Source organism: Stegostoma tigrinum, chromosome 25 (assembly GCF_030684315.1).
Source record: "Stegostoma tigrinum isolate sSteTig4 chromosome 25, sSteTig4.hap1, whole genome shotgun sequence".
Taxonomy (NCBI): domain Eukaryota; kingdom Metazoa; phylum Chordata; class Chondrichthyes; order Orectolobiformes; family Stegostomatidae; genus Stegostoma; species Stegostoma tigrinum.
Window position 1 is genome coordinate 41,082,887 of NC_081378.1, and position 26,149 is coordinate 41,109,035.

The window sequence follows — 26,149 nt, forward strand, 5'->3', positions numbered from 1 at the left end:
AGTTCATAATGCTTGTCTGTTTTCTTTATAAATTTCTTGAATTGTTCCTGGATATGCCTACAATTTCACCACTTGAACTAAAAAGCTCTGCGGTAAATAATATGATGCGAAACATTAATTAAATTTTTCCCCAGTACTGATGCTTACTACACTTATCCGGACATTGAGTAGAAGTGTAGAAGCAAGTAGACAATAAATGAAATAAAAAAAGATAAACATTTGACATGACTTACAGAGCCAATATCCATTTTGACATTATTTTTGGTCATGTGGCAAATAGCTAAGATGAATCAAGTCAAATTGTAAAAGTATTGATAGCTGCAGATATTTCCAGCAGCTACTGGGGCTAGTTTAAATCATTGGTGAAAGTAGAGTTTACACAGCGCATTTCATGTTACAGTCAAAAAAAAAATTTTGACAAGCAGCCACAGTTGAAATGTACAAAATACCAACCTGAGTTCTGACAAGCAGGCATGTGATAATGCCCAGTTATTTTCTTCTTGTGGTATTGATAGAAGAATGCAAATGGCATGGGTTCAATTCCCACACTGGCTGGGGTTACTATAAAAGGATAAACCACCACCAGTCTTGTCCCTCTAAAGAGAGAACAGGCCTATGATCTGGCAAGTGTAAGCCACTTTACTGTTTCACATTTATTAGTTGAGGAGTAATCACTGGTTAGAACACTGAAGAAGTACTCCGTTGCTCCTCTATAAATTAGACAATGGGATGTTTGACATGTATCCAAGAGAGGTGCTGCCACAGTTTAGCTACAGATTGCATTCCCAACAGTGTGTTTCTTCCTACATACTGAACTTTTGAAAGGGGAACCTAGTTTCAGTACAATTAAAACTTGTGCCATGGACTTACCTGTTATCACTGCTTCCTGTGCTGCCCTACCAACATCGTCCTTAGAGGTGTCAGTTACTATCACCACAACAATCTTTGGCATACCAACTCTTGCCCCTTTTGCTTCCATTACCATATTCTGTATAGTGAAGGAGAGTGCTGATCCTGTAATAGATCACAGACAACTTGCAGGAATATGTCTTTTTCTTGCTGTGTGAAGAAATAAACTTAAACTTTATTCATTTTGTGGGATGTGGGTGTCACTGGCTGGTCAGCATTTATTGCCCATACCTAGTTGCCTTTGGGAAGGCAGTAATGAGCAGTGTTCTTGAACTATTATGGTCCACTAGGTGTAAGTTGGTCTATAATGTCATTTGGGTGGGGATTCCAGGAATTTGACCCAATGACAGTGAAGAAACAGCAATATATTTCCAAATCAGGATGGTGATTGGCTTTTGGGGAACTTGAAGTTGGTGCTGTTCCCATACACTATCTGCCCTTGTCCCTCTAAATAGAACAGGTCAGGGTTTGGAAGGTGCTATCTGAAGATCTTTGGTAAATTTCTGCAGTGCATCATATAAATAATAAACACGCTGCTACTGAGTGTCAGTGGTGGAGGGAGTGAATGCTTGTAAATGTAATGCCAATCAAACAGGCTGCTTTGTCCTGGATGGTATCAAGATTCTTGAGTGCTATTAGAGCTACACTCATCCAGGCAAGTGAGGAGTATTCCATCACACTCCTGACTTGTACCTCGTAGATGGTGGACAGGTTTTCAGCAGTCAGGAGGTGATTTACTCACTGCTGTATTCCTAGTCTCTGACCTGCTCTTCTAGCCACTGCATTTATGCATAATGCAATGAAAAGAATACGTTTTAATATCAGAGAAACTTTACCTAGTTGACTTGGTCCTGGTTCCCTTTGCTGAATTTGGTCAATCAAGTCTAAGAGATTTTCCTTTTCCTGGTTTTCGTCAAAAGAAATTTCCTGGGTGTTGGTCCTTCCATACTGTAGGACAGAGATATGGGTGGCATCTGTTCCTGGAGTAGAAGAAACTATTTAATGGAATAAAAACATACATGACATTTTCTCTTTTATTCATAAAGTAAAGCTTTATGGAGTAGGATAAAGCAGTGTGGCAGGAATGATTGAGGGTCTTCAATGTTCTAACTTAAATGGTGGAGGAATTTGTACCCCCACCAGAAAAACAAGCAGTTTTCAGTCAGGTGGGAAGTCAACATTTTAACATGTTAAAAATCTGACACAAACATTGAAACCACCCAACTTCCATGCAAAGTAAACTCGTCTTTTAACAGAGATGGTGATTATTCCTCTCTGAGAAATAAAGTTGGCCACTGAAATCTTTTCATTCTAATAGTTATTCTATTTTTAATCATTGTTGCCTGGGCATTCCAGCCTTCAGGAGACTGTCAGGTAAAACAAGGGGATGCAAGTTCGATCCAAAGCTTTTATAACATTATCTGTAGATCAGGATGCATAGGAGTTTTGGGTTGCACCAGCCCAATTAGTTGATCTAAAACCACATCTCTGCCTGTATGAGTTCCGAAGGATACTCAATAATCATAGCACTCGCTCTCTGCTTTCCAACAGCATCACCAACCCAGTTAATCTCTGACGCTGCATTTAATCCTCTTATTTCTCATTCCACTCTCTTATTCACAAAATAATCCCTTTCTGACTAAAGCCTATCATTTTTCATACCATTATGTCTGACTCCCAATTTGTGCCTCTGATCTGCCTCTAACCATGCATCTCTGTCTCCAATCACTCTCCAATCCTTTATAATCTCTACCTCTGAACTCACTCTTGTGTCCACCTTTGAGCGCTATGTCTCACTGACCGTCCCAAAGTGTACCTCTGAACTCCTTCCAAACCGCCCCCCATCTCTGCCTCTGAACACTTTCCAGACTGCATTCTCTACTTCCAATCTCTCTCCACCTCTACTGTCACTCTTGGTGTGATTTTGTTCCAATAAAGGGTATGTTTGACTCATTCCTGTATAGTTTGCTGAGTAGTTTGGTAGTATTCATAATGTTGACATTCCTCTCACTAACCTGTTTGGATTTTGCCAACAAAGGTTTTCACAAATGTTTTCATTTCTTCAAATTGTGTCTCTCCAACATTGTCACTGCCATCGAGGAGTATGGCAACATCCATTGGTTCAGTACACGGAACTACGGGAAAGAAATAGAATTATATCTTAGCACATGTGCCTTCATTGCTCAGAACTTTGAGTATAGGAGCAGAGATGTCATGGTGAGGTTGTACAGAATGTTGGTGAGGCCTCTTCTGGAGTACTGCATGTAGCTCTGGTCACCATGCTATAGGAATGGTATTATTAAACTAGAGAGGGCTCAGAAAAGATTTACCAGGATGATTCGAGGAATGGAGGGTTTGAGTTATAAAAATAGGCTGGATAGGCTGGACCTCTGTCACTGGAGCATAGGAGGTTGAGGGGTGACCTTATAGAGGTTCATAAAACCACAAGGGGCATAGATAAGGTGAATAGCAAGGGTCTTTTCACTAGGGTGGGTGAGTTCAAAACTAAGAGGGCATATTTTTACAGTGAGAAGAAAAAGTTTTAAAAAGAGCATGAGGCACAACTTTCTTTTACACAGAGAGTGGTTCGCGTGTGGAATGAGCAGCCAGAGGAAGTGATGGATGCAGATACAGTTACAACATTTAAAAGGCATTTGAATAGGAAAGTTTTGGACAGATACGGGCCAAATGCAGCCAAGTAGGATTAGTTTAGTTTGGGTAAATGGCCAGCATGGGCTAGTTGGGCTGTAGGGTCTCTTCCCATGCTGTATGACTCAGTGAGGCATGCACCAACCCAAGGTATGTGGCCAACTGCTGCAATTTTATTTTCCTTTTGAGTACAGGCCCTTTCTTCTCCCTTTAGCCTTAATGGTTTGCTTCCATGCGATTGGATGCTGCAATTCTGCAATTCTGCAAGCGATGTGTGGAAATTGAACAGTGATGGGGAAATTGAAGAAATGTTCAGTTGCAGAGTGCAGGTGAGCAGTTGGAAAGAGTAAATAGTTGCAATTCCAGCAGCAGAAATTTGTGAGATAGAAATTTCTCAAAATTTCTCAAGCAGTTGCGTAAGATGCTTAGGCAAATTGTAGCTGTTTAGAATTCTCACAAAATCATCAACCATTTAAACAAACAAATTGTTAACATGTGGAGAATAAAAGCATCAGCATGATTTAGTTGGGCTAAATGGCCTATCTCAAAACAACAAATATAATGTAACTCCATGTAAAAGTCCAAGTTATTCACACTTCAAATAACCAGTGATCCTCACCTGATGGCAGCAGTGTTGTGGCAGTGGTCAAAGTGGTAGGAACTGTTTTACCAATGGTTGGTTGGCAACAGGTTTCATAAACCGTATCAACTATATTAGTAATATTTTCATAGGTAGTTTGCACAACGGGCAGCGGGAACTCAGCTATATCAATGTCAGGGCCAATAACAATTGGTATTAAGTCTACATCCCTGTCTTTGACAGTTTTTATTGGATTTGTGATACTGTCTGATGGGGGGTTGCTAGTTATCATAAACACTAAGTCAGGTGCTTCCTCCCTTGCACCATTCTGCATGGTTAATGTTTCTTCAATGACATGCATTAGAGCATTGCCAGTATTGGTGTGCTCTCCTCCATGATACCGCATTTGTTTTATTCTTTCAATCACTTCCCAGTTTTTCTGAGAGCTAATGAAAGTAAACTCATCATTTATTTTATCAGAGTACTGGACGACAGATACATGTGTGGTTCCCTCTTTTACTTGGAACTTTTCAACAGTTTTTATCATAAATTCTTTGGTCCTGTTAAAATTATCTTCCCCAACCTTATCAGAGTCTTCCACAAGGAACACAACATCCCATTTTTCACCTTTGTTCTGGGACGTGGTGGTGATCACTACATGGGCAACTGAGGGTGACGTTGTGGCCGATGCTGTTGTTTTCGCTAGTGCTGTTCCCATGGTGGTAGGAGGTGGTGGAGTAGCACCACGACTGCACACATAATCTAAGATTGTTCTTCTGTATTCTTTAAGCTCGTTGACATTCTTCAAAATAAATGACTTGCCGTCACGTGATTTAGATGTTATTAAGCCTATTTCTTTTGGATTTATATGTGACCCAATTCCAACTGTAATCACAGTGACTTTCCTCTTGATGATGAAAGGTAAGACCCTTCCAACCCCATTAGATGAAGTGCTGGCTGTCACAAGTATGGCAATTCTGGGAACCTTTTTCCTTGCATCCTTTCCAAATACAAGAACTGCTGTGTGCTTCAGAGCTTCAACTAGGTTTGATTTAGAACCGCCAATGTATTGCATGGTTCTCACTAACGTCTTCAGTTCTCTGACACTCTTCTTTTCCCACAAGTCGAACAGTTTGTTGATGCGTGAATGAAACTGTAGGACAGAAACCCGTATGTTCGACTGGCCGATCTGCATCTGTTCCATCATTGCCAGCACAAATTTCTTTACTTCTTCAAATTCCTGCTTTGAAAATGACATACTGCCATCAATCAGGAAAGCCAGCTCCATTACCCTATGGCATCCACCAGGGATTATTTCAGGGGCTTCTGATGGCAGGATCAAAGTTGGCTCTGTTGTTACTGCAGGGCAATCTTGGCAATGCAAGGAAGTTCCAGTACATGAGCTGAGGGGACATAAATGAAAGAAAATGGAGTAAAAGAAAATTCCTATCATCTTTATATCATGCTTCACAATATCGACTGTAGTAAAATGTTATTAATATCCCATAACCTTGAACAAAAACCACCAGTGAACCATATCATTAGACAGAACCAGAAAAAGAACAGATTTGAAAGATGTACATATTGAGGATTACTGATTAGAATCACATGGCTTCTTTCCTGTGTCAGTGTTCTTCCTCCATCTTGCCTGATATCCCCACATTGAACTCAGCATTAAATACCTCCTTTCTGAGGTGTTCAGGTCATTTGCAGGTTAATGCATGCTTCGGTGATCAACACTAAACAGATGACCATAAAATCAGTTCTCCCGTTGCCTTGATTTTATTAGCATGGAGTAATCCTTATAATAAATCTTTGGCCAATTCCAAGAAGGCACCTATTTCAATTGTTCAATCATAGCAGCTGATTTCCTGCCTGAACTCAGAACTACACTGACCTACGATCAGACTGAGCTGGCCACAGGTTTGATTATAATAAATCGTTTAAAGGGTAAGGTTTGGTTGACCGCAGCTCAGAAATTTCCAACTGCACACCTTCCGACTTGTACACATACACAAAAATCAATATGCTGGCACACAAACAAAATGGGAGAAATGTAATGACGCTTTTGTTCTTCTTACTTATATCTTTTCTGTGAAGCACTTTTGCAAAACTGAAATGTGATGCAAAGAGGTTTTGGAAGTGATTAAACAATTTTTTAAAAATCATTGCGTGGAGCTGGGGGAACACAGCAGGCCAGGCAGTATCAGAGGAGCAGGAAAGCCGACAGTTCGGGTTGGGACACTTCTTCAGAAATTCTGAAGAAGGCTTCCGACCCAAAACGTCAGTTTTCCTGCTCCTTTGATGCTGCCTAGCCTGCTGTGTTCCTCCAGCTCCACATTGTTTTATCTCTGACTCCAGCATCAGCAGTTCTTATTATCTTCTTAAAATTTTTCTTGTGCAACTTTTTGGATGTAGTTAATAACTACTCCACACTTGCAAGATCCAAAGCATGAATTTAACAGAATTAAAATTCAACCTGAACCTGAACCATAACCCAAACTTAATTGCATATGGAGTTTGGAAGGAATATTGGAGCATAATGGAATATTTAAAAAGCATACCAGGTCTGACAGTGTTCTGTTCCTTTGTTGATGATGATTGTCTGTCCATCTAGAATACGTTGATTCTCATAGATACAGACTGGACAAAGTGCAGGATCGATGCATTTTTGTGAACTTTCATCCAGTATAGTTCCTAAATGTTATTGAAACAACAAGAAGGTGAGGAATTTTGCTGCCACTAGCTTGTCAAATCATCCCATTTAAAGGCTTAAAAAAGACCATCAAAGCCTGTACTATTTATCTCATAACTAAACAGATGCTCTTGAGTTCAGTGTCCTTTTATTTATTTCTGAATTTCAGTCGATTTTTAAAACTTCTTTCATGGGATGTAGGCAAGGCCAACGCATGTTGCTGTATCCTTGCTTTTGAACGGAAAGATTCACTAGGCCACTTCAAAGGACAGTTATGAGCCATTTACATTGCTGAGGGTTCTATTTTGGCCAGATCAAGTAAGGACAGCTGATTTCTTTCCTCATAAGGGCATTAATGAACCGAATGAATTTTTAACTATCATTGAAGATAGTTTTAAAGTCACCATTACTGCCACTAGTTTTCATTTCCAGAATAGTTAATGGCTTAAACTTAAATTGGGCTTTGAGCCCATGTCACCAGCACATGGATGCCATCGATTCATATGATCATTTTGCTGCTCTCTTGCCTTAATAAACAGACATACGGAATACCAAGCATGCTGCTGCAAGGAATCTGAACCAGCTTAGATTTTTAAGATGAAACAGGGCCTTCTCATGATTCCACCACATTATTGCAGTGATTGGAAAATGGGAACAAACGTGGCCCGGTCTACTCTCTGTGCCTATTAGTTCAGTCAAAAAAGGCTCTCAATTGTGAGAAAATCTCAAAATTTAATATCGCATCACACCACATCAGAATACGTTCACTTGTTGTAACAAGGATAGAAATATAGCCTTTTTTACTCATGAATTTATTGAGTCGCTGACAGAGAACAACTTGAAAATCCTGGAGGAATTGGGAACTTTTATCCCTATCTACCACTGCCATTTCTCATGACATTTTTACTAGTTGTGCTTGTTTGATGTCCAGTCTAGGGTGAACTATAATCACTAGCAACCTTTCTCACCCATTTTATTACCTCATCAGTTATCTCAAGCTGCTCCAAAGTTAATGCTTTAGGCTGAATCAAAATGTTTGTACCTTCATCGTTACATTTACCCCCAGTCTTAACACCATCACATATTCTATCAATTTTGAAAAGCATCTAGTCCCAACTGTTAAAAAAACTGCATATCCCTGTTCTATCTCAATCTGTCTTCATCTCTACCTTGAAACTCTCATTTATGCCTAGAATTCCCTCAACCTTAACCATTCCAATGCTTTGTTTGCTTCAGAGTGTCCAATTCAGGTTGTGATGAAACCACAGCCCCTGAAAATTATCAGTCAAAATCACTGGTTCCATTTGGATTGAAGTGGTTGTTTCACCATGTAGATGGCTCCATTCACAAAAGGTGAGATTTTATTCACAATGAGTGGATATGATCGTGCGTTTGGCTGTGAACTTCCAAACTGTTTATTGTATCCATCTCCAATAACAAGGAAATGCAGCTTGGCACATTCACCAGCCGATGAGTGAAGTCACCCACATGAACAGCCACCAAATCTATAAAATGAAGCCTAATTTAAAAAAAGGCACAAGAACAGAATAATTCCTGGAGGAAAAGTTTTTTGAATTGCCTACCATAGCCAGGACACTTAAAACAGCCAGCATGATTGGTAGTATTTTCCTGATGTGGGTAATTGACTGTGATAAGTATTGATTTTAAAAACGGTGGTAACAATATGGCAATATTTGAAACCATTCTGCGATAGTTAAGCTCTGGAATTATGAAATGTTCCACTTATTTTTTTTTCACTCTGCGAACTAACCTGAAGGACAATATGCATGGCATCCCTCCACACAATTCACAGGACAGTCTTCCTCTTCAAGTTGGTGTTGGCAAGTCCTTGGACAAGCAGGAGCACACACATTGTATCTCCACTCACACACATATTCTGCTTGTCCAGTGTTCAGTTCTTCACAGCTTATTGCTGCAGTAAACAGAAAAGGACCTTTTAGTCAACAGTTTTAAAGAAACTCAACAATGTAACAATATGTACGCTTATTTGCGGTGGTAAATATGATTGTTTTCTGCCATTAGAGTTCACAATCAACATAGGTTAAATTTGGCAAATCTTTGTTCCTAAAGCATTTAGAAACCATATTAGAACATCGTATGGCTTCCTATTCATGTGGTCTATAAATTCTGTGCGCACATTGCGGAGGAAGCTCGGCACCAAAAATGTAGATTCAGACAATTAACCTCATTTGTTTTAAAACATTTCTTTTTCTGAGGTGAGTGATTTTGTAAATTAGCAGTCCCAGTTTCAGTGGGAGAGATACAACTTAAGCAAAAGTACTTAAGGCTTTCAAGATGAATTGGGGCTAACACAATTTTAATTGAAACATTTGTCATAAGAACAGTCCACTCCATACCTGGATTAATAACTCCTTCAACATGTACATTAATTTGAATAGTCCACTAGTTTTGAATTATGGTATTGCTGCTGTAAATACCTCGTGATCTACTTAACATAACCAGCACGGTTGACCCATTGGCTTAACTTAAGTGGATAAGTACAATAACCGCTGAAACTAAAACTGGTGCAAACTCAATTTTTTTCATATCACTGCTAATAATGCCCATCAAGAACACATTTTACAACTGCTTTCACTCAACTTTACCGGAGTAAATTATTCACCTTTGCTTTTATATCAATCCAGAGCAGTCTAACAAAGTACATTTTTCAGTAATGAACAATCCTGACATAGAATCATAGAGTCACAGAGTTTTAGAACATGGAAAGTGGCACTTCAGCCCATCACGCCAGTCATAAAGTACCTATCTACTCTAGTCCTACTTTTCGGCATCAATACTTTTGAATGCTATGATGTTACAAGTGATCAACCAAACGTGATTGAAAAGTAATGATACTATGTACCACTACCATCCTTTCGGGCACCCATCACCCTTTGGGTGAAAAAAGAATTCTTCCTTAAATCCCCACCAAACCTTCTTCCCTTTACCTTAAATCCATGCCGCCAGTTTATTGAGCTTTTACGTAAAAGGAAAAAAGTCTCTTCCTCTCTATATCCTGTCTATGCCCCTTATAATTTTGTACACCTCAATCAGGTCCCCCTTCAGCCTCCTCTGCTCCCAAGAAAACAACCCCGAGCTATTTACTCTCTTTTCAGAGCTGAAACATTCCACCCAGGCAACAACCTGGTGAATCTCCTTTGCATCCTCCATAATGAAATCATATCCTTTCTTTGGTGTGGCAACCAGAACTGCACCGCAGTACTCCAGTTGTGGCATAATTGATGCCTTATATAACTCCATTGTAATCTCACTGCTCTCGTATTCAATGCCTTGACAAATAAAGGCAGTTATCTTATATGCCTTCTTAACCACTTTGTCCACCTGTCCCATTGCATTCAAAGACATGTGGACATGCACGTCAAGGTCCCTCTGATCTTCTTAGGGTCCTATCATGATTTGTGTACTTCCCGGCCACATTGGTTTCCCACATATACATCACCTCACACTTTTAAGGATTAAATTCCATTTGCCATTGTTCTGCCCATCGGCCCATCTGTATCGCTCTGTGGTCTAAGTCTTTTCTCCTCAAGGTTAAAAATCACACGGCGCCAGGCTACAGTCCAACAGGTTGATTTGAAGACAGACACCTGTTGGACTATAACCTGGTGTTGTGTCATTTTTGACTTTGTCCACCCCAGTCCAACACTGGCACCTCCACATCACGGCTCTTCTCCTTGCTATTTACCACACCACCAATTTTGGTGTCATCTGCAAACGCATGGACTCTTCCTCCTGCATTCATTTCAAGATCATTGAGTAACTTTCCGGCCCAAATCTAATTGTTATCTGGTTTACTTACGGCACAGATTAGCTGTTCTCCATTGGACAAATACGCCAAGGTTTGCACATTCGTGTGCATAGGCTGCTATAGCATTGCAAAGACACAGGCACTCTCCAGTGGAATCACAAGAGCAGGTATCATACACACAAATCTCCCAGAAAGGTTCAGGGTCAATCTAAAAAAAAATGACAGGTATTTATCCTTGCCTGGCTTCTCTTTGTTCATATTACATGCTTATTGCTTCCTATATGTTGTACAAGTACCTGCCTTTAAGAAAATTCACTGTGTATTATTTGTATACAATGCTGCAACCCTGCCTGACAGTTAGACTGCTGTCAGACTATAATGTGCGCACATAGAACTAAACCGGTTTGCTGTAATGTCTACCTCATAGACATTACAGCAAATGTCTATGCTTAGTTTACGATAAACTTTCACACAGAGTGAATCAATCCCCAAAGAGCAATTGACTGTTAGAGCATTCTTATTAACGTGACAATGACAGGTCTCAGTTTGAATGAACCTTATATTCCTTTGGAGCCCTGAGCGAGAGGAAAAACTTTAGTTACTGCAGATCAAGTGGAACACTTATTTCTAAATCTGTTATTGTTTTACCTTCGGATACACAGGAAAGACCTTTTAAACATTTTCTGAAACATGACATGTATGATTTACAGAGATTATTCATTGACCAATGGTCCCCCTGCAGACTGTCAATCAAGTTCTCAGCTGAATCAATTATGAATGCTAAGGCTTTGCTCAAACTGTTTCGTTTAAGATCAGACTCTTCCTACACTTTATACACTCCTTCTGTAGTATCTATATCTTTCAGTTTGTATGATGTGCTCATAAATGTTATGGGTGATGTAAGTGACATGCCACATTGTAAGCTGTTGCTTTATTCTGAGACATCGGCATGGTTAGGCCACTTTTGCATGAAATTCCCAAAAGCAGTAAAAGGGACAAAGCATTGCAATGAATGACATACACCGAACAGCACTGAGTTGCAAATTTCTACATGCTATTGCATTATACTTGAAAGCTTCAACATTAAATTGCATTTGTGCATATGAGCTGCAATTCTGCAGACCAGACTGTGTAAGTATTGAGAGTGGTCAGCTTTCACTTTATGTTTGTATGCTATGTTTAATATGCCGTTGTCGCCTAGGGTTTGACTGGCCACGTTGGAGGGTCATTAATGATTTTTCAGGCTCTGGGAAGCCCATTAGTACATTGAAATTAGGCATCTATTGCAATTTTGCCTTGATTAAAATAAACAGGAAAGATAAACATTGCACAGGAAGCAGTTAATGGCATTCCTCCCAGTGGTCTATGCCTTGGAAACAGATTTCACAGATTTACAACTGACCTTCCGATAATCCAGAGATTAAGGGAGATAATTTCTTTTTGGCCAAGTTTTTAGCCCCAAGTAATGCAGATATGGTCGGAGATATAATTGCGTGCGCGTGCACAGGTATATGTAAACAAGTAACATATTTAACCTTAGATTATCCTCATAATTCATTCTGACCCTTTAACACTTATCAGCTGTACATGTTGAAATGCTGCTTGTCTGATCTGCTTTCAATAGGCGTATTTAGTACTGGATAAGAAAAGAGAGCCTTCCACTGAAATTGTCATTATGAGGCCTACTACTGACACCTTAATCTGAATGTAAAGCAAAATAAAACAGTCACCTCATTTACTCAGGGAAAGCATGGATTGGCAACATATTATAAAGGGGGCATTTTCTGGATGGCACCTTGCAATGTGTAGAGTTCCACAGGGGTCAGTGTTGAGGCCACACATGTTTACAATATACATTAATGATTTGGATGAGAAAAGAGAATATACTGTAGCCAAGTTCATGGGTGACACAAAAATAAGTGGGAAGACAAGTGATGAGGATGCCAAAAGGCATCTACAGAGGGTCACAGACAGTTAAGTGTGTGTAAAATACTTGGAAGATGGAAGATAATACGTGAAGATGTGAGTTTGTGAACTTTTGCAGGAAGAAATGAGGGGCTGAATATTACCTAGATAGGGAAAGACTGAGAAAGCTGCAGAATAGAGGGATTTGGGTGTCCTCATCCATGAATAGTAGACATGAAAGAAGGTTAAAATCCAAATCGAGTCCCAAGGCTCTGGGTCTGTGTGCTGGCTTTTGGTATAGGATGTGCTGTGCTAAAATCTGCTACGAAAGGACACAGCTGAGAACCTCCATGAGATAGCTCTGCAGGTCTCCATAAAAAGAAAATGAAATCTCTCTGATTGCTGAAAACAAGCTATCAACAAAGTCACTGTTGAAGAAAACTTAAATAAACTCCCTACTGCAGAACTCAGAACCAACCACTTTGATAGCTATACTGTTTCACAATCTATTCATTTTGGACCAGCCAAAGAACAGTTGATTCTTTCTTACATTTACTTTTTGGACTTAGCTCTCATCTCTAATTTGTGTCTACATGTTTCACATTTCATTATCTTTTCTTACCTACACTAACTAATAAACACCCTGTTTCTTTATCTCAAGAAGGCCTGGTTAAACTGTCTCTTTATAAAATGTAAGTACATTTGGGCATTTTGCAGAAACCAACAGAGGGAAGAATGGAATAAAGAAGGGGTGCAATTCATCCCTCCTCACCAGGAAGTATAAGCATTTGGGGCATTCTATCAGAATTCGAATAACTCGGGGAGCCTCACCCAGGGACCAGTCAAAACAAGTACGTTAAACATTTTGGGATAAAAAATGTCTCACCAACTGAGCACATTCACTGAACAGGCCACTTTTTATGATGTCGCATGAATTTTCCACTAACGTTTGCTTCAAGCTGTTTCCACTGCATGGAGAAGGTGTCTGAGAAATTGAATAGAATCAGAATTAGCATGTAACTTGAGTAAAAAGTTTATTCTTTTGTGAAGATGATGTTAAAAAACTGCCATGCATAGCATAGTGTAAGAAGTTACCTGGTAGGCATCTGCACACAGATGTTTCACTGTCCATGAATTCCCAAAGTCAATGGGCTCAATCTCAAGTTGATTACCACTGCCGACTAAATCATTGTTTGCATTTCCATCAAAGTTACCACACAATCCACAAACTTTACCCTATTTCAGGGGTTGGGTGTGAGGTAGAATGAAGAAGACAAACTGTAATTAAATTTCTCCAAACAAAACTTTAGCATGAATTATTTCAGTTGAAACATCATAGTCAATAAATATTTCTTCCAACTCTCACATAAAATCCAAGAATCCCCATAGTGTGGAAGTAGGCTATTCAGTCAATCGAGTCCACACGGACCAACCAAAGACCATCCCACCCAGACCCCCTTCACCACATCCTATTACCCTGTATTTCTCCTGGCTAGCCCACTTAGTCTGCACACACCTGGATACTTTGGGCAATTTCGCATGGCGAATGCACATGGCCTACACATTTTTGGACAGTGAGAGGAAACTGGAGCACCCAAAAGAAACCCACACTGACACGAGGAGAAAGTACAAACTCCATACGGCCACCCAAGTGTGGAATTGAACCTAGGTTCCTGACACTGTGAGGCAGTACTATTAACGACTGAGCCATTGTGCCAGCTCAATGGCTGTCTGTCATAGTGCTATGATGATAAAACACCTTAAAATTAAATATTTATTGATAGGATTTACCGTGTGCAAAATAAGATCAAAATGCAAAGGCTGTCCCAATCCTAAAATTATTAGGGAGAAAAAGGTTAAAAATAAATAATGAATCATCAAAGATAGGAAAATAATTTATACAATTTAATGCTTTATTGTTTTTGTTGGTGGTCTCTTCAGAACCACTGAAATTAATGCACTGAAACTATTAGCTACAGAGCAGTTAAAGAATGAGTTATACTATTTCAATCTTATACATACCATCTTACCTTTGACATTATTACAACAAATTTGATATGATGTACAGTATAGAAACAGGTCACTTGGCCCAACTGGCCTATGCTACTGTTTATGTCATGCATATTCTTGCACATCCTACTTCATCTTACCCATCAAGACATCCTCTTATTCCATCTTGCCCTTGTATTCATCTAAACTTTGCCACAATATACTTCTATCCTAACCATCTCCAAAATTCTCATCCATAATGTGTTCCACATTATGATGACTCTCCAAATGTCTGATCTGATTACCTTGTGTTTAAACTTATATTTACACCTCCTTCACAATTGGAAACATTTTCTTCCCTATCAAATCTTTTAATGACCTTTAAGGTAGTTTACCTCGTTGCCTTCTATTTTCTGAGGAAACTAATATTATTTCTGCATCTGCATCCAGAAAAAAAGCAATCAGGAATGCCTGACTTTCTTCCATCCAACCTCCTGGCTTTCCGTATGATTGACAGTGGTATCTTTTTCCTTTCAGCACTTAACTACTTTCCTGTCTGTTATAGGATTGTAATCCCAACAATAAATCCATAGAAGGTAAAATGGAAGGGAGGGAAGGGAAAAGGGAAGGAAGGAAACATGGAAGAAATGAAGAGAAAAAGAAGCTGGAAAGGATGAAGCAAGTGTTACCCAAAGCCTGTTTTAATTCTGAAAAACAAGGAAGGAAAAGTAAGGGAGACAGTGATGAAGGAAAGGTGTTAGGAAGAAACAAGGAGGAAGTAAATCATTCAAATCCACTCACTTTGTATTGGCCCTGAAGTTGAACAGAGATTCGAGTGCCCTTGTCCCAGAGTACGGTAATCTTTTTGCCCAACATAATTATGTAGTAAAGACCAGATTTGAATATCTGCATATCTGCTTCATTCTTAATAGGGTTTTTGATAGTCACCTGATATAGGAAGCAAACAATTAAAACTCGATGTGAATAAAGTTACATCATTAAAAAGAAAGTCATCTTTAATAAATGCTCAGATTATGATTTACTACGCTGCACTGAAAGTTCCAAGAGGATTGAAACAAAAGGGCAAACATTCCACCACGCATTGGCATTGTTTTTATTGATATTGTTGTAACATACCTCTTTTCCATACAGCACAAGCTCCCCTCCCTCATAGAAAACGGTGATGTCCTTTGAACAGTCTTCTCCTGGCAAGCCACAGCCAGAGTGCTCTACTATTATACGGAATGTCCCTTCAGTCCCACCACAACTATCCTAAAAAAACATATTTAAGGGGTGATGGAGGATGCATATAAAATGGTTAAATGTGCAACTAAGTAGATTACTTTGAGTTTTCCACAGACATGGAGCAAGGTTTAACTCACATGGGAGCGAATTCCCATGTGAGTTAAACCCTGTTCCATACCTGCGACTTGAAACACACTCTGGAATTTGCATCTTAATCAGTTGAAACTAACACAGCTCCCTATATCCTAATTCTGCAATTTCTGGAATGATTAAAGATTCAACAGGAGGCAGTCAGCCAGCCAGATTAGGTTTGTTCACTCCACTCGCACCAGTTGTATGATTGTTTGATCCCTCTGTCCTTCATCTCGGTGCCTATAAACTCTGTGCTTGTGTGCTCTGCTTTCACTGCACCTGACGAAGGGGATACACTCTGAAGCTTGTGATTTTAAATAAGCCTGTTCGACTATAATCTGGTGTGGTGTGATTTTGGACTTTGTATATGAAAGAGAGCGGATTCATGAGCAGATACTCCTCCAATCAGACCTTTTGTCTCTGTTATGCTCCTCCAAACACAGGTTGCTTTTCATCCCCATTTGCCACTGATTGGATGACTAGTGACAGCATTAGTGACAAGTGTAGGAGAGAACCAGCCTGTGATTGGAGAAGCAGCTCGGAAAATAAGTGGCTGTGGTGAGTGGGCGACGGGGATTGCCTTGCCGAATCTAAATCTTGGTGAGAGAAGGTACCATAACCCGGAATCAGGGGTTGGGGGGGGGTGGTGGAAACAGTGCTATCTGTGATGGCAAGGATTTGGAATGGAGATGAAGAGGGGGGCTTGCATGGAAGAAATAAAGGAGTGTATGGGTGGGAGAAGGTCACAGCAGGGGTGGAATAAAAGGGGTATTTGGGCAGGGAAGGAGTTGCAAAGTTGGATGGCGGTGTCAAGAAAGAAGCTGCAGCGGGGGCGGAAGGAAAAAGGAGACTGCAAAAGTGAGAACAATTTTAAACCTGTGAAGAAAGGAATATTTAGACAAAGGGGAGGTAAAAGAATTTTGAAATCTCTGAGGTAATGAAATCCTTCAGGATGAACGTGGAATCCTGTTCTTAAGGCTGCATATGTTCTGGAGCTTTTATACAAGGGAAAATGTTGTAGATGCTATTATAGACACCAATGGAGTTCTATGTCAATTGTTAAGTTTAAACATGGAAGTGAGATTAGATGTACAGTATGCTACCCGGTTAAAATGTGCATTTTGTGCATTTGAGATACAAATATATCAGTTATTACCTGACCAGTCTGGTATGTTTAGAATTAGGTTTTTCTTCGTACAGAAATGTTTGTCAGTTATTTTACGTGAAAAAAACTTTAATTATTAATTTAGTCTGTTGCCTTGTGTTAATTTAAACAGACTGATGTCTCACTAATTGATGTCTTCCTTGTGTGTTGTGGTTTTAAGTTGTGCAGCGATAATTGCTGAGGATATTGGTGAATTTTTCTAACTCTGTTTCCATGTCAGTCCACACATTCCACATGCCAAAGCAAATACAGAAGGTAAAGGTACTTTGTACTGTATCACTTAATAAATGAATTAGTGAGAATGAAAAGGGAGACTTGTGAACCAAAATGTAGCTTTTGTAAATCAAAAAGTAGCCCTTGAGAAAATCTCAAGAAAAGCTCTGAAAAATAATAATATCTTGAACTCTGTTGTAGAGGTTTAGGTCCAAAAAGTTTCTTTAGTCAAGCACAGTTTCTCGGAATAGGTGGTAGAATTAAGTGTATTGTGAGAAGCATGAAATTAAGCAATTTTTTCGTTACGTAAGAAAGATTTCATTAAGAAGTTGCCGTAGGATTATAGAATAAAGCAGATGGAAAGATTTAGCTCCTGTTAGGGAAAATGATACCAAGTATTAGCTGTAGAATCACAGCAAAATATTGATTGGGTAGTTTGGGCTCAGCGACAAATCATAGGTCTGGAATATTATCTCAGTTTTTCTCACCACAGACGCTTGTTTCCTGATCTGCCAATACTTCCAGCACTTTTTCTTCTTATAGCCAATGGTTTCTTCTATGCATAACATTCCTACACTACTTTGTTATTTGAAAACTTAGATATTTCCTTTGCACAAATAAGGACTCCCAGTAAATTGTGTGAAGATGTGGGGCCAGTGTGGGGCTTTGCCTGCCAAGAACATGTTTTGGAAAATCCACATTTTTTCATCCATTTTGAAATTATGCAAAAAGCCACAACGGGAAATTCTTACCTGAACCAGGACATATTGACATTTTCCAGGGAATGTATACTTCAGCCCATCAAAAGTGATATAGTGGGACTCACCCACCCCAATGCAGGTTCCAGCACAGACCTTGTTCGTGCAGTGCCACTTGCGATTGAGGCATTTACTTCAAAAACAAACAGCAACAACAGTTAGCTCCTACGTTTACTGAATAATGTCAGCCATTCAGTCCAAAATAAACAGTTTGCGCTTGATTTTGAGGCTGGAACAAAAGCTTGCTGAGTATATGCCTTCCCATCTCCCAATAGGCATCATTGGCAACAGCTGATACGTCCCATCATTGCTTCAAGTTGCATCCAGTAAGTCTTGAATTCCCCAACAGGATTAGATCTGATTACCTTTTCTACTGCTGCAAGAGGGCTTGCCCAACAACTGTAGACCCCCCACACGTTGACTTAGATGTAATTTGCACATGCAATTCTCAATTGAACCATGTGTACCCCTTTAAGAAAATAATGACTTAACATCTAAAATGTATGTGGTTGTAACATTCCAGCCTGAGCCAGAAGTAGTTATTTGCCTTCAATATCAGCACAAGCCACAACATCCAATGTAAAATGTCTGATTCCTACCCGGTCTGAATTTAAGTCATTAAAGCTCAAATGTTTCTGCTGACACATTTATCCTTATGCCATGAGAAATTGCTTCTGCTTAGACCTCCACTTGCTTTTTGCAAACCTAGCTCTGTGTATAAAAATCTAAGTCCTGCTTTCTTGTCAGTGGGGATTTGTAGTGTGCAAGACCTTGAAAATCACAGAATCAGTAAAAAGTAATGCTGGTGCCTATAATATCCTTCTGTTTGTGCAAACAGAGACCAAGAACAGATCTCTCAGACTCTTGATCTCTTTTCACTGCCAAACATTTATTTTCAGTTCTTGGCTCTCACTAAGTTTAATGGAAGAGAATGAGCAGGACACTTTCTCCAAATTATGTTAATTACATTGCTGTGGGTAAGTTAATGTGCCATGTGAATAGAAAAAGATTCCACTCTACCACTCTGCTGTTTGGAAATGATTTGTAGTAAACCAAGTTTTACATCCAATTTTTGTCAGATGTCATGATATCGGTATCATTTTACCTTAATCCTTGTGCATAGGCTCTCCTGCTCTGTATGTTCCTTTCCAGTACACTAAGACTCACCTGACACAGACAGCTCAAACTCACTCTGCATGTGATTCCTGAAATGGTGCTAATTGCCTTCAAATAATAGAAAAAAGATCGTAGAATGTTTATTGCACAGAAAGAGACTACTTGATTCCTTTGTATCTGCTGTGGCTGAAAACAGGACATCTAGCTCAATCCCTTAGCCAGGATGACAGGAATTTTCCAACGTACTTTTTTAGCATTTATTGGCTGGGAGATTTATTCTACTTTTCCCAGGAGATTACAGGGCTATGGAGAATAGTGGAGGATGAAATATTCAGACATGAAAGTGCAATGGTCTCAATGGACCAGGTGGGCTTCTCTAGTCCAACAATTTTGTATCAGATCTAAATCTGATAACAGCATGCATTTGTGTTAGTCAGTACAATAGTTGGTGAAACATTTTCAGGGGGCTGAGAGGTTTTGGCTACTTGTACTGCGTCAATATTGATACTGGTAAGTTAACAGAAGCTCAAGAAGAAACTATCCTGTAGATGAAGGATCTAGGCCCGAAACGTCAGCTTTTGTGCTCCTAAGATGCTGCTTGGTCTGCTGTGTTCATCCAGTTCCACACTTTGTTAGCTCAGATTCTCCAGCATCTGTAGTTCCCATTATCTCTGATCACAATATTATCACCTGAAGTCTATATTGGCTCAATTCCCCCTCAGAACAACTTAGCCAGTGGCCCAAAGGTCCTGAAGTTGGAGTGGTATTGGGGGATGAGGTTCAGCCCTCAAAAATAAATCATTACCATAAAGTTCACTATTTTGCAGGTAGAAAATGAGAGCCCACCATCTGGAGGAAAATCTAAATCTAGCAGAAGTCAAATATTTGGAGAGTGACAGGAACCCGGAGAACAGAAAAGCCAACTTTGTCTCTCCAAGCATTGGGAAGGGCTCCTGCACCTCTTGCCCCAGTTTTCAAATGGCATATACAATTCAATAAAGGGAGAGGTAAGCGAGGAGAATATTGGTAAAAATAATGAAAGTAGAATGGTGAGGAATGAAGTGATGTGCAAGTGTATATAGGTTTACTTTTAGTGCAGATTAACTAGATATTAAAAGCATTATTTCAAAACGATAACACCATCAAAAAGGCTAGTAAACCTGGGAAAAGGTATACAATGTGAAAATCTAAATGTAACGTAGAATTAGTAAATAAAACCTTCATGGGAACAGTGGAATTCACTATTATGGTAATGACAAGAGGATATGATACATAATCATTAAATATGACCTAAAACAAGGAAAACTAAAGGGGAAACTTGAAAAAAACCCTCCGTTTTAATTAGAGCAGATGAGGTTATTAATCAATTTGATTGAAATGTTACAATTATAAAATGATGGAGCAGAGCACACGGGTTTGATCCAGTAGATAAGAGGCTCAACAAAAAGTGACTCAGACCTTAGAAGTTAGCATAAAAGATTCAGCACAGAACAAGGGAGAATGATGTTTACACATAGATTAAGGAGGCAGAGGAATGCATGATTGGGGTTAATGTTTAAATTAAATATGATGAGTTCAATTTGAAACTTGTGGTGGTGAGTATATTTTGCGGGTCAACATTGGGCCCAAAAATCAACATTTAAGAATAAATTGCAGCTAATAGAAATAAGGATTAGGGAACACAGGAACAGGACGAATACATTGGATTAGTTTCTGTGATGGATAAACACCAGCATGGACTTGATCGGCATAATGACTTATTTCTTTATGTTGAAAGTTCTACATAATTTCATTGTGACCAGAATTTCAGATACAAGTTGGAACTTGCTTATAGTTATCGTTAGTTATAGTTGTATGACTGGATTAGATGTGGTAATTGTCATAGAGTTACAAGTTATGAGGGAAACATTGTGGCACTCAAATTTGTGGCAATTATATTTAATATAGAAAGTAAATCCAGAACAGACTTTGCCATATTCTTCTATGATAGTAAATTAAAGTCCCCTGCATGTTAACAGCAGAGTTCACATTACCACATAACTCTTACTTTGGTGACAGGGTTTTGATCAAGTTTCAATGAGTCCTTTGGTGCACAGGATCTTTCTATCCAATATCCAGAAGTGTTTTAATTGAGACCTTGACCTCAATGTCCACCTCATGCAGATATTCCACCAGCCAGCCTAACATTCATGCTCATATTGAACAATCAAAATATGGTGGGAAGATATGAACGTGTGCTCTCGGTCTGGGAAAGCAGAAAGACTGTACCATATGCACCACATTTGTGTGTTAGCATGACGATTCTCACCGTTCATAGAAAATAGCTACAGGGCAATTGCCCTGTAACTATTTTCTATATTGCGCATCTTGCTGGGAATCTCATCCTCAGGGAACATAGTTTAAGAGTCTGGCAAATAATCATTGCTATTTCCCAGCTGTAAGCACAATAAATTACAGGAAGTACATTTCCCAGGAGTGGTTCTATGAAGTCTGCTGCATAGATATTTTCTTTTCCTGGCAAAGGAATCATGACTTCAAATGAAGTACTTTTCCGATACGTCATTTCTTATCATTTTTAAATCTCTCAAGGACTACATTTTAGAAGTAAGCTAACAACTCATCCCCCCATATTCACTATTTTGGAGAGAATCACTTGGTTTGAGATAATTTTCTTCTTCCTGTCAGCTAAAAAGGACAAATGTGAAATCATGAGCAAATTTTCATATTTTACAAAATCTTATATTAAAAAGAATTTCCTTTGGAATTGGCTTAGATAATGACATATTTAATTCCAAGTATGTATTGCTCTGTGCCTGCATGTTCATCGAATTATATTGTTATATGAGGTAATGGCATTGAAGTGCTTAATGTTGAACATGACATAAGGACTTGCATGGGGAAAGCCTTTGGATCTCGACCCGTTATCCTGTGTATCCCAAAAGACTTAGCAACAATGTTTAACTTATTAATGTAACTTATACAGATTACTATCACACAATAGACCATCTCTTGTTTCAGATAAGAGCTATTACTCATTAAGGACTCAGTGGTTTTCACTGGCCATTACCACAGGCAAGGAAAAAATGATGGTGGCAGAAAAGTACACCAGTTACAAGATTGCAGCACACGTAACACACATAGATTAATATCATATGTTGCATCATTTAAGGTCTGTATTAAAATAGCGAAGGCAAGATCTGAAAACAAACCTATCAAATATTCACACTATGGCAACAGTAGAAAGTGATTTTTAAATCCACTAGATATAGGGCAGTGTCATTTAATAGCCATAACTAACCGCTAGGTAGTGAGGTCAAAGCAGCCAGCAACTGTTCTCAGTCAATTAGAAGGATGTACATAGAGACTAATATTTACAGTGCAAATTAAACAAAAGAAAGGAATTTGTATCTGGGCAGAGAAGCAGAAAGAATCCTTTGTTTATTGAACAGATGACACGTAGAGAAAGGAACTGATGAAGCTGACAGCTCCCTGCAAGGATGTAACATTTTAGAAGTTCAGCCAATATACATTTACATCATGGTTTTGTTCAGATGTTTGCACATCAACTATGCTTTGATTTTTAGTTATTTTGAGGCCATCTAAGCATCTTATGAAAATTGGATACTGCCTAACAGCCAGCTTCAGTCTGTACATGGCATTTATGCCAAATAAAGTTCAGTACAACAGTCTGCTTCCTTCAATATTGAAATTCAATAAACAGTACACTGAAAATATCAATGTTTTGAAATGTCACAAAACAGTTTCACAGATTTAGTGGGAAGATAATGGCATGTCTTTTCCTTTGTTATTTTGTGCTTGCTCTCTATGATATATAATGTGGTCTTCTTCTGTTGCTGGTGGTGTTTTTGGAGATAGGAATGGCATTTAATTAGATGGAGTGGTGTTTTGACTGAACTCTTGCTGCCTTCCTGTCCCCATCAGGATTAAGGTCGAGGTGAGAATGCACATCACTGACGTTCCCATTCCTCTGCCAAAGGAAGCCCTTAAGTGACCACCTTCTTTGGTGTTATCAATCCAAGAGTAGGTCAGGGTGTAGCAACGTTGCATGAAAGCAAGTTCAAGACATGCAGGGCACTTGTCACACTGGAGTGGGACAAAGGGGCATCTCGATCAAATGCAATCACTGCCTGATCAAAGGGCTGGACCTCAGGAAAAAGGGTCCAATAAGACCCACTCCCCATGAAGCCCACCCCACAAACTCCCATATTACTTCTCTTTGCCCCTGGGCCTTCCACAATTCTGGGACTCCAGCAGGCGCTGTTCTAACAGCAGCCAAAGGCTCCCAATGCAAAAGCTGTGAACCTATGGTCGGATGGCAGCTCTTATCAGGGATTTCCAGGCCTGTGGTCATGATTCTGTAGGAATATCTACTGGTACCTGCTCCACTGCCTAATTGGTGCATGGCAGATGAGCCTTCCCAAAAAAAGAGACAACATAATTTTCTTGCCAGCTCTGCAACTGACCCCTGGCAACACATTAAGGTTCTGTCCATCGTTTCTGATCATTAATGATGCACTTTTTCCTATTTGTTGTCCACTGGTTTCAAACACAGCTCAACTTAAAAGCCTCACATCTTCAACTGTATGCTCCTGAAGTAGAGTCTTATAAGGCTTTGGGGGAGCATGGTGACTCAGTGGTTAGCACCACTGCCTCATAATACCAGAGACCCAGGTTCAATTCCATCCTTGGGTCACTGCCTGTGTGGAGTTTGCACATTCTCCCCATGTCTACGTGGGTTTCCTCCAGGTGCTCCAGTTTCCTCCCGCAGTCCAAAGATGTGCAGGCAAAGTGGATTGGCCATGCAAAATTGCCCATAGTGTCCAGGGGTCTGTAGGTTATTCGTGGGAAATACAGGGTTGCAATGATGTGATATTGGGGTGGGTCTGGGTGGAATATTCTTCAGAGGGTCAATGGCCTGCTTCCACACTGTAGAGATTTTATGCTCCATGAGTAAGTCTTCAATTTTAACTCAATTCTCCTGCTGAGTATGAGGCAGAAGAACAACTTAACAAAGGTAAAAGCGAACTTGAGAGCTTCCTGCTCTATCTGACTTTGCTCCTTGCTGCATAAACTGGATGGCAGAAGTAGTATTGTGACAGGTGCCTGCTTAAGATTCCTACCTGATGTAACTAGATAATGGAGAGTCATGCGAGCATTGCTCAAAATTGTTCATGATGCAGTGATCAGCTGACAATTTAATGTCCTATGTGTTGTGTATGGGTGAAGTCTCAAATCAGGTGTGCTAATTCTAACAAAAATATGCCCATGAGATATGTGCATAAATTTACAATGAATTCCCTCTAGCTCAAACATGTGTACATTAATTTTAGTGAAAGAATAGCATTACCAGGTATTGCAGTCCTGCTTGATAGTCTCTCCAGGGACATATGACTTGCCATTGTGTAGACATGGACACATTTCTGGTGAAATACATGTGTTCACTTCTTGTACCTGAAGCATAGATGATATGTAAACAATACAGTAAGAGGCAAATACAGGTCACTGTTTTGTTGCACGTTCAGACTGCTCACCTGTCCATGAGGACACATGCAACCTGATGTGCATTTTGAGCTCACACAATCCAAGTCGTAGTTTTGACATGTCTTGAGACACTCTGTGCCTTGGGCTGTAGGGTCATCTTCTGGGCAAGAAAATTTAGTCATTGGTGGGTCACAGCTTGTCTCTCGTTTAGCTGGAAGAATAGAGTTTGGAATTCAGTATCAATTGGCTGCATTTGATATTCAAAACTGAGATAATAGATTTACAAATGCAAATTGGACACAATTTATGGTATGTGCATCTTTATTGGCTGAAAACCATAATTGATGATTACGTAGATGATTTCAAAACATATGTTTTGAAGGAATATTACTTAGGATTGAGGACACAATGAGTTCACTAACACTTTGGTATTTCTGCTCAGCAACCTTGGTGTGAAGATATCAAGTAGTTCACAGAAAACATTTTAGAATTGACAGTAAGTTCAAAAGAATTCATTTGTAAGGGTGTGGTTATTTCTGACAACTCCAGCAAATATTACCCGTACCATACAATTTAATGTTAATGTTTCTAGACAGTGATGATCAGGGATCAAATATTCATTACCCAAAGTTTGGTATAATCTGCTCGCACAGAGAAAAGCACCAGCTATTGATTCTATGTGCTCTGATTTGAGAGAACCATTGTTCAAGGCATATCCAGTGGGCAGGTTATTGGCAATGCAGTCACACATTTACAGTGAGTTGTGTTACTCATAATGTTCAGGAGAAAAATGAGGACTGAAATCTGTGTTCATCTGCTTTCAAAAGACACGCTACTGTCTCGTCTTTTGGATGGATTTTATTTGGATCAGAGAAGAGGATTTCAGTGATGAGCAATACCATAACTGCTCATGAGTTGGTGACATTGAGTGAAAGCTGGAATATGGTACTGAGATAGAGGATCAGCCATGATCATATTGAAAGTCGGAGCAGGCTCGAAGGGCCAAATGGCCTACTACTGCTCCTGGCCTCTATGTTTCTATGCATCTATTTCCCTTACCTGAATAGGCAGCTCTACAATATCTGAGGGTACTAATGTTCAAAAACCAGCAAATGTCTCGCTCACAAATGGAATCTGAAGGTGTAACCAATCAAAGAACCCTGCATATTTTCCTACGTATTCTGTTGGTGCCAATTCCATTGCAAGCCAAAGTGTTGTTTGGAAGCTTATCAATGTATTGTGCACACTCTCAGCAAAAAAGTTCCTGCACACATTTGGATGATCCTAGTGAACAAAGTGTGGAGCTGGATGAAAACAGCAGGCCAAGCAGCATCTTAGGAGCACAAAAGCTGATGTTTCAGGCTTAGACCCTTCTGTCAAAGCTCTTTGGGCTTACAGTGAACAATGTCTACATGATGGAGCATGCATACTTTGTATTGTGCAACTGAAATGGCCCTTAAAAGCATTTATCAGTAGTTTATTTTGGAGACTATTAATCACA

The 26,149-nt window shown here is 39.5% G+C and overlaps 1 protein-coding gene across 2 annotated transcripts in view; it reads right to left on the reverse strand.

Annotated features, from left to right (window-relative positions):
- The window catches only part of vwf (von Willebrand factor), a 104,335-nt gene that overhangs the window by 45,686 nt on the left and 32,500 nt on the right, over window positions 1-26,149 (reverse strand). Inside the window, exons 18-31 of one of the 2 annotated variants that reach the window (XM_059654662.1) lie at window positions 24,699-24,859; window positions 24,515-24,618; window positions 18,025-18,163; window positions 15,655-15,789; window positions 15,319-15,465; window positions 13,624-13,764; window positions 13,415-13,513; window positions 10,675-10,831; window positions 8,605-8,766; window positions 6,703-6,835; window positions 4,178-5,541; window positions 2,925-3,044; window positions 1,746-1,889; window positions 871-1,014 (exon numbers count right to left, since the gene is read on the reverse strand). In XM_059654662.1, coding sequence (XP_059510645.1) covers window positions 871-1,014; window positions 1,746-1,889; window positions 2,925-3,044; window positions 4,178-5,541; window positions 6,703-6,835; window positions 8,605-8,766; window positions 10,675-10,831; window positions 13,415-13,513; window positions 13,624-13,764; window positions 15,319-15,465; window positions 15,655-15,789; window positions 18,025-18,163; window positions 24,515-24,618; window positions 24,699-24,859 — 3,150 coding nt within the window. The remainder of the gene's footprint in view (window positions 1-870; window positions 1,015-1,745; window positions 1,890-2,924; window positions 3,045-4,177; window positions 5,542-6,702; window positions 6,836-8,604; window positions 8,767-10,674; window positions 10,832-13,414; window positions 13,514-13,623; window positions 13,765-15,318; window positions 15,466-15,654; window positions 15,790-18,024; window positions 18,164-24,514; window positions 24,619-24,698; window positions 24,860-26,149) is intronic. The other variant, XM_059654663.1, reaches the window with a different exon arrangement.